General features: G+C 39.2%; 1 protein-coding gene across 2 annotated transcripts in view; it reads left to right on the top strand.

Moving 5' to 3' along the window:
* The first annotated feature begins 207 nt into the window (after positions 1 to 207).
* Positions 208 to 8869, top strand: part of lmbr1 (limb development membrane protein 1) — a 60830-nt gene continuing 52168 nt past the window's right edge. Inside the window, exons 1-3 of one of the 2 annotated variants that reach the window (XM_061965808.1) lie at positions 208 to 397; positions 7091 to 7163; positions 7240 to 7279. In XM_061965808.1, the coding sequence (XP_061821792.1) occupies positions 350 to 397; positions 7091 to 7163; positions 7240 to 7279 (161 nt within the window). In that variant the 5' untranslated portion in view covers positions 208 to 349. Of the gene's footprint in view, positions 413 to 7090; positions 7164 to 7239; positions 7280 to 8869 lie in introns of both variants that reach the window. The other variant, XM_061965807.1, reaches the window with a different exon arrangement.

Raw genomic sequence — 8869 nt, 5'->3', positions numbered from 1 at the left:
GGCGCTGTTTTGTACCGTTTTTGTACTGTTTCTGTATTTGTTTTGATTATTATTACTTATTTGATTGTATTTAAATGTTGAATATTATAAATAAAGGTTTTGAAAAAATAAAAAATAAAATAAAATAAATAAAACTGCTTCCGGATTGTCGGCGCGTGTTGATGACGTAGTTTATTTTGGCGTTTTTTTTTTCTCTCTCGAAGAAAAGCGGGCTTCTTCATCCGGCGTGAAGTGTCTTTTTTCTCTTGTCATCAAGGAAGGAAGGAGGAAGTGCCGAGAGACGGGACAGTTTGAGCTGCCATGTAGTGGAGTCTGAGTCTGTACCTCCCTGGAATGTGCAATATGAAGAATGGAAGCAGACGACGTGACTATCAGAGAGCAGAATTTCCACAGCCAAGTGAGGGAGTATATCGTAAGTAGCGGCTAGCGGATGCTAGGCGGCTAACGACGCCCTCTAATAGTAGTTGGCTAATGCTAGTTAGCTGGAGCTGTCAAAACTGTAATTTCACGTCACAGTTGCTTAAACGTAATGTCCCACTTTAATAATTTGTTATTTGGTATCTACCATTAATTGTAATGTTATTGTAATTTACTATTCAACTCGAAGAGGCACTTCCTGAAGGAATTGCTTGTGAATGCTTCAATGCTGAAGTTGAACTGAAATCCTGGAATTTTTTTTAGAATTGTTTAAGTAGAGCACACAATTCTTGAACAAGCTGAATATTTTGAAGTTGGAACAGTTTGAATCAAATGATAAATGTCTATGGGAATTGTCCCATTGATTTCAATGGGAATTTCCCAAAAATGATGGAATTTCGGGAAAAGCGGTAATTTTTTGGAAAATGGTAAAAAACTTGAATGGTCTGAATGAGTTTAAATGGTTGGTGTTGAACTTTTTCAAATGGGTCGAGAAATGTTGGAAGTAGTAACATGTTGAATTATGAAATGGTATTAAGGAATTCCTGGAATTTCGGGAAAAATGAATTTTCCAGTTCAAAAACCAAGTAAGTTTTTTGTCCTTTGTAGAATTGCATACTCTATTAGTGATGTTCAAAGCTAGAAATAAAGTTCTTCCAAAGGACTTACAAAAATGATTTGTGTTCACGTCTGAAGATGAGAACCACAGAAGGCCGTATGATTTTAAACATCCAAGAGTGTCAAACAAATTTGAAGCAAATGTGCTTGTCTGTTGCTGGTGTGAAAGCATGGAATTCTCTAGAGACAAAGACTTAAAAAGTTGCAAGAATATATTTGAATTTAAAAAGAGTTACAAAAAGAGACAACTGGAATTATATAAAACTGATTTTTGATTTTGATTGGACGTGTCATTTTAAAAATGCTTAAATGAAAATTAAAAGTATGTTGGAGTTGGGGTGTTGGTGGAGGGAACAGTGATAAAGTCATGTAAAATAATTTGTGTTAAAAAGGGGGCAGATAAATATAAGAATAGTATTCTTCCATCTGCTCCTTTCTGATCATGGAAATGTATAAGAAACAAAAAAAACAAAACAAGTTTTTTGTCCTGATTAAGAGGAATGTTTTGACGGTGGAACGGTTAAAGTGGGTTGAAAAATGTGGGAGGAGTAGTCGCCAGAAAAAAGGGTGGAAATAGGGCTTTGGAAAACCAGGAATTCTGGAAAATCCTGGAATTTTTTTTAACTTGGAAAAGGGGAAGTTTGAATTTCCAGAATGGTGGAATGGTTTGAATAGGTTGAAAAATGTGGAAATGGCGAAAGTTTGAAAAATGGCTAATTCATTTTGAATGGAATCCCGTAAAACCTGGAATTCTGGGAAACCTGGGAATTTGTCATGGAAAAGCCTACGATTCCCGAATAGGCTGAACGGTTTGAATCGGGCGAAAAATGTGGAAGGTAGAATGCGCCAAAATCTGGAGAAGAAGAATAATACGTTTAATTTTGGTGTAGAAAACCATATGTGTGAATGCTTTGGAGCAGTGGTTCTCAACCTTTTTTCAGTGATGTACCCCCTGTGAACATTTTTTTAATTCAAGTACCCCCTAATCAGAGCAAAGCATTTTTGGTTGAAAAAAAAGAGATAAAGAAGTAAAATACAGCACTATGTCATCAGTTTCTGATTTATTAAATTGTATAACTGTGCAAAATATTGCTCATTTGTTGTGGTCTTTCTTGAACTATTTGGAAAAAAAGATATAAAAATAACTAAAAACTTGTTGAAAAAATAAACAAGTGATTCAATTATAAATAAAGATTTCTACACATAGAAGTAATCATCAACTTAAAGTGCCCTCTTTGGGGATTGTAATAGAGATCCATCTGGAATCATGAACTTAATTTTAAACATTTCTTCACAAAAAAAGAAATCTTTAACATCAATATTTATGGAACATGTCCTCAAAAAATCTAGCTGTCAACACTGAATATTGCATTGTTGCATTTTCACAGTTCTTTTTGACAGACCTTTTTAAAAAATCTCACGTACCCCTTGGCATACCTTCAAGTACCCCCAGGGGTACGCGTACCCCCATTTGAGAACCACTGCTTTGGAGCATTCACACAACTATGACTTAAATGCCAGTAGTGGCACACCAACACACGACAAACAACAATTTGTAACATAATAATAACGGCCTATTAGTCGACAAGCTATAATGAAAGTGACATTGATGTTATTGGCTCTCACTTAAATTCATTTACAGACGTTTTATTCACTTGTTAGTTCATTAATATAAGTGTTCTCAGTAAACATGACGTGTTGTCCTCATGGCTCCATGTTGACACAGAAACCACACAATTAGATTAGTGCCAGTAATCAGGACGGGGTGGGATAAGGTGTCAGCAGTCTGCTTAACAAAAATAGACCTTTATATAATCGTCATAGCATATCTAATCTTATTCATTATATTGTCACAATACCAATTATTATTATTATTAAACAAATGTGTTTTTGCATGTGAGATGTGCTCACAATGTCGCCCACCTGACAGAACTGTCCACACCATCTTAACTTCATGTCCCATATAGGTGTGAAATATTGTTGCTCAGTGTGTCAATTATCACATTACTGTACACTTGCATTCCGGATCTGGACCTTAAAACCTATTTGGTGTCATTAGATGTTGCAAGTGTACCAAATGTGTGTTCTTACAAGCAAGGTTTGGAGGGGAGAGGCGAGCGTTGCTGTTATCTCCACCCAGAGTGTTGTGCCTTATGTCTGTACCACTTTATCAGCTGCGTGCACCTGATGGCTTCCATGTTTTGGCACTCACATGTGGTGACTTTGGACACGCTCGGGCTGACTCACGTCGTGATACCAGGATGCTCGGGCTGTAACAACTTGAGCAACACTGACACGCTGCCAAGTGCTTAAGCCGCGGCTTCTAACATTAGTGGCGTCCCGGTCGCTGTCACAGTAGGAGGGGGGAATGTGGAATGGGATCTATCTTGAAGCATATTTAGAAGCCTTGTGGGCTATATTACGCGGTTGTGACCACAAGCTTTGGCCTAATTAGTGTATAAAACATGCACATGCTGATCTATAAGATACTAACCTGCATTTGGAATGTACTAATAGGTGTTGCTTTCAATTCACATAAATATGAGTGAGAAGCGACTGGGATGAGAATCAGCACCTCCAAGTCCGACTCCATTGTTCTCACCCGGAAAAGGGTAGAGTGCCATCACCCTGGGTTGGGGAAGAGATCTTGCCCATGTGTAGGAGTTCAAGTATCTCAGAGTCTTGTTCAAGAGTGAGGGAAGAGTGGACCGTGAGATTGACAGGCGGATCTGTGCGGCGTCTTCAGTGATGCGGACGCTGTATCGATTCGTTATGGTGAAGAAGGAGCTGAACCGGAAGGCAAAGCTCTCAATTTACCGGTCGATATAACTTATGGCAGTGTTATTCAACCACTGTGCCGTGGCACACTAGTGTGCCGTGAGATACAGTCTGGTGTGCCGTGGGAGATGATCTAATTTCACCTATTTGGGTTAAAAATATTTTTTGCAAACCAGTAATTATAATCCGCAAATAATGTGCCGTTGTTGAGTGTCTGTGCTGTCTGGAGATCGGCAGAGTAACCGTGTAATACTATTCCATATCAGTACAGTGTTTCCCACAGGACAGGCATCTATTTGTGGTGGTGTGGTCGGGGGGCGGGGGGTGACGGCGGCAGCGGCGATGACCAAGAAGAACGCGGAGCTGCAATATAAGTACAACACTTTATGTACATATTTAGCTCATTAAAATTACCGACAGGAAGGCGAGAAACACTTTATTTCAACAGACTCTGGCGCCGTACCTGTCGTCAAAACTCCAAAGACCGACTGCACAGTTGCGCTAACAAAATAAGAGTCTCAGAAAGCTGGCGTACACAAGCTAGCAAGCTACGGAGTTTGCCGACAATGTATTTCTTGTAAAGTGTATACAAAGGAGTACAGAAGCTGGACAAATAAGATGCCAAAAACCAACCACTTTCATGTGGTATTGGACAGAAAGGAGGACTTTTTTTCTCCTCCATTCAAAAATGCGGACGTTATCAGCACCACTGTCTGATTCCAATCAATGCAAGTCATCAGAATCAGGTAATACACCAACTTATGTTCTTGTCTTCATGAAAGAAAGGAATCTATATGTGTTAAACATGCTTGTATTATCTTTAAACACCTTTAACATGTAAACAATATTAACTATATGTGTTAAACATGCTTGTATTATCTTTAAACACCTTTAACTTGTCAACAATATTAACTATATGTGTTAAACATGCTTGTATTATCTTTAAACACCTTTAACTTGTTAACAATATTAATTATATGTGTTAAACATGCTTGTATTATCATTAAACACCTTTAACTTGTTAACAATATTAACTATATGTATTAAACATACTTGTATTATCATTAAACACCTTTAATTTATTAACAATATGTGTTAAACATGCTTGTATTATCTTTAAACACCTTTAACTTGTCAACAATATTAACTATATGTATTAAACATACTTGTATTATCATTAAACACCTTTAATTTATTAACAATATTAACTACATGTGTTAAACATGCTTGCATTATCATTAAACACCTTTAAATTGTTAACAAAAACATATATTTCATAAATAAGTAAATATAAATGATATATATGAATGAGGTAGATCCCCACGACTTGATCAATTGAAAAGTAGCTCGCCTGCAGAAAAAGTGTGAGCACCCCTGAGTTACACCCATCTGAACAGGTCAGCCACCTGTTTAAAGCCCGATCACAGTTGAAATCTTGAAATGAAGGGCCTTTAATGGCCAAAACATTAACCTGGACAACATTTTAACAGCTGGTTGGCTCAGATTTTATTCTTTTCATTGCATTCACATGCTGCAGTGGACAGTGGACAATTTAGCTTAATTATTAATGCAGTATCTGAAGCACCGTCTCCACGTGTGTTTATTGACAACAGGGTTATAACCTGGACACGTTAGCTCGTCGGTATTGTAACACGTGACGTGACAACAGCGGCGGTGTTAATGAAGCAGCGTCAGGCTGCTCACCAACAGTGAAACGCTCGGTGAAATCGCGGATTAACGTTAAATATATGACGAGCCGGGAGCGATGCAGCTATAATTTATCTACCGGTACCTACAACCTATATTACCCTCGTATTTTGATCCGGTCGGTCCGTTCTTTTACTCCGGCGTCTTCTTCTTCTTCTGGCCCACCAGGTGAATTAAGTGCTATTTGCGGAGTTACAATGCATAGTAGGCTACCGCCACCTACTGCACCGGAGTTGTAAATACAAGCAACATTCACAGACAGTCCCATTGCTTTTATGAGCGGTCGAGCGAGTCAAAAGCCGAAAAATCCATTTGTGGCGGACGTAATTCTTTCGTGGCGGGCCGCCACAAATAAATGAATGTGTGGGAAACACTGCAGTAGGTGGCAGCAGGTAGCTAATTGCTTTGTAGATGTCGGAAACAGCGGGAGGCAGCGTGCAGGTAAAAAGGTGTCTAATGCTTAAACCAAAAATAAACAAAAGGTGAGTGCCCATAAGAAAAGGCATTGAAGCTTAGGGAAGGCTATGCAGAACGAAACTAAAACTGAGCTGGCTACAAAGTAAACAAAAACAGAATGCTGGACGACAGCAAAGACTTACTGTGGAGCAGAGACGGCGTCCACAAAGTACATCTGAACATGACATGACAATCAACAATGTCCCCACAAAGAAGGATAAAAACAACTGAAATGTTCTTGATTGATAAAACAAAGCAGGTGTGGGGAATAGCGGTCAAGGAAGACATGAAACTGCTACAGGAAAATACCAAATAAAGAGAAAAAGCCACCAAAATAGGAGCGCAAAAAACTCAAAAAACAGCAAAAAAGTCCAATTAAGTCAGGGCGTGATGTGACAGGTGATGACAGTACACCTACTTTGAGACAAGAGCTATATTTATGCATGCTTGGTTATGGTTTAAAGTCATATCCAACAATTGCGACAACAACTTTTTATTGTCAATATCGGCTGCTGAGTTTAATTTTTTAATGATTTCTGCTGGTGGTGTGCCTCCGCATTTTTTCAATGGAAAAAAATGTGCCTTGGCTCAAAAAAGGTTGAAAAACACTGACTTATGGCCATGAGCTTTGGGTTTCGACCGAAACGACAAGATCACAGGTACAGGCGGACGAAATTAGTTTCCTCCGCCGGGTGGCGGGGCTCTTCCTTAGAGATAGGGTGAGACGCTCTGTCATCCGGGAGGAGCTCAAAGTAAAGCCGCTGCTCCTCCACATCGAGAGGAGTCAGATGAGGTGGTTCGGGCATCTGGTCAGGATGTCACCCGAATGCCTCCCGAGGGAGGTGTTTAGGGGCACATCCGACCGGTAGGAGGCCACAGGGATGACCCAGGACACGTTGGGAAGACTGTCGGCTGGCCTGGGAACGCCTCGGGATCCCCCGGGAGGAGCTGGATGAAGTGGCTGGGGAGAGGGAAGTCTGGGCTTACCTGCTTAGGCTGCTGCCCCCGCGACCCGACCTCGGATATGCAGAAGAAAATGGATGGATGAATGGATGGATGGACTTGTGTTTTAACTATTGTGAGCCTTCCTTTGACTTATTTCAATTCATTGTAGATTTGCTTCCTCCTGTTTGCCGTACTCTACATTGTCTCCTACTTCATTATCACCAGATACAAGAGGAAGACGGGTTAGTGCAACATCAAGACTATTCTCCCTACTTGACATGTTGACAATAAACATACTGTATCTGATCTGCTTCACAGATGACCAAGAGGATGAAGATGCTGTTGTCAACAGAATCTCGTAAGTTTATTTTTTGAATGACAACTTTTATTCTAACCAACATCACATAATTTCCACTAATCAGGGGACACAGCCCTTAATCAATGGATAGATCCATTAGAGGTTAGATTCCTTAGAGTCAGAGACCTTTGTTGTGCTTCATGTGAATCAAGTATTTTTGGGGTCTCTGTTGCTTTTAACAATGAACAAAAAGTTCCACAGAATAAATATCTTGTACAGAGTATTTCCAGAAGAGAGGAGGCGGTTCAAACGAGGAACACGTCAAGACAATTTCATCCATGCCCACTGGCAGAGGTCAATGTTACTTAAAGGATTGCCACCTAAGTGACTTTTTTTAGTCTGAGGTAGTGTTGTCCCGACACCAATATTTTTGTACCGGTACCGCTACTAGTGCTGATGATAATTTGAAGAATCCTTTTTAGACATTAACCATTTTTAATAACCTAAAAGGAACAAAAGATTAGAAACAACAAACTCAAAAAGGGATGAGGTTGTCTGTGTGTCTTATAAAAATAAGGGTAGAACAGTTCACACAATCCAGGGTTCGGCTCTTATCACAGTTTTGTGACACGGTTTTCGGTTTGGTTTGGTGTACGTTGTTTTTTTTTAAAATGACAGATGTAACAGTAAGAATAACACAGAAGTAATAAGTTGAAGCTGCGGACACAATTGACAGATGTTCATGAAATCAGACTAAGCGTCAGTGTGTGCCTTTTTAAAGGAAAACTGCAGTTTTTCATAATTTTGCAATCGTCCACAATCCCTATTTGAGACGGGAACACGTGTCTTTTCCTTTTCTGTGTGTTTTAAATAGTGAAAGACTGCTGGTATAAGATGGCTAAAAATGCAGCTAATTGGTATTAATCTTTCTTGCCAAGGGCTGGACAATTAATTGAATTTTGATTTTGGCTTCTCACTCACGCTCATAAAAATATAAAAAATTGGAAGAAAGTGCATGTAAATTCCTGAGCTAGTAATGATGAAATGGATGAGTGAGCGTTTGAGTGGAAGCAAGACCACGTCTACTAGAATTAGAGATCTTACCAAGGTTGCCACTTTTTATGTGACACAGCACAAGTATGCTTAATCAATAATCACTAAACTCAACAAGAAAAGTAAGGCCATATGATTTTCGCCTTAATGTAACTGCGGAAGTGAAAAATGAAATAAATGTGTATAAAATGCTGTCATTGTAAGGAAAAGGAACATTTGTGAGGAAAATAGTGTTTCCTGTAACGCTCATTCATCCCCAAAATTCGTCCTAAACTAAACAATTGAGACAACCAATTGAAACACTGACTAAACTTCGAAGCTAAAGTTTGCAAGAACAATCTACACACCCACAACACATCTCATTTGCTTGTGTTGTTGTGAACGACATCATTAATGTAAGATCAATGTACAAATCGGACAGCAGTCGCAACTTGAGCGGCTTTTTCTCTCTTTTTTTAACAGCCTCAAGTCGTCTCCACACCCATCAAGATTAAAAAAAAAAGCACATTTTACCCCTTCACAATAACAGCGCTTTGCGCTACATCCGGTCTGACTGCGAAACATCCATCCATAAATACTCATGTTTTCAAAATCAGT

The sequence above is a fragment of the Nerophis lumbriciformis genome, linkage group LG07 (genome assembly GCF_033978685.3).
Source record: "Nerophis lumbriciformis linkage group LG07, RoL_Nlum_v2.1, whole genome shotgun sequence".
Lineage (NCBI taxonomy): Eukaryota > Metazoa > Chordata > Actinopteri > Syngnathiformes > Syngnathidae > Nerophis > Nerophis lumbriciformis.
Note: the sequence above shows the minus strand (reverse complement) of the source record. Positions and strands in the feature narration are given on the sequence as shown.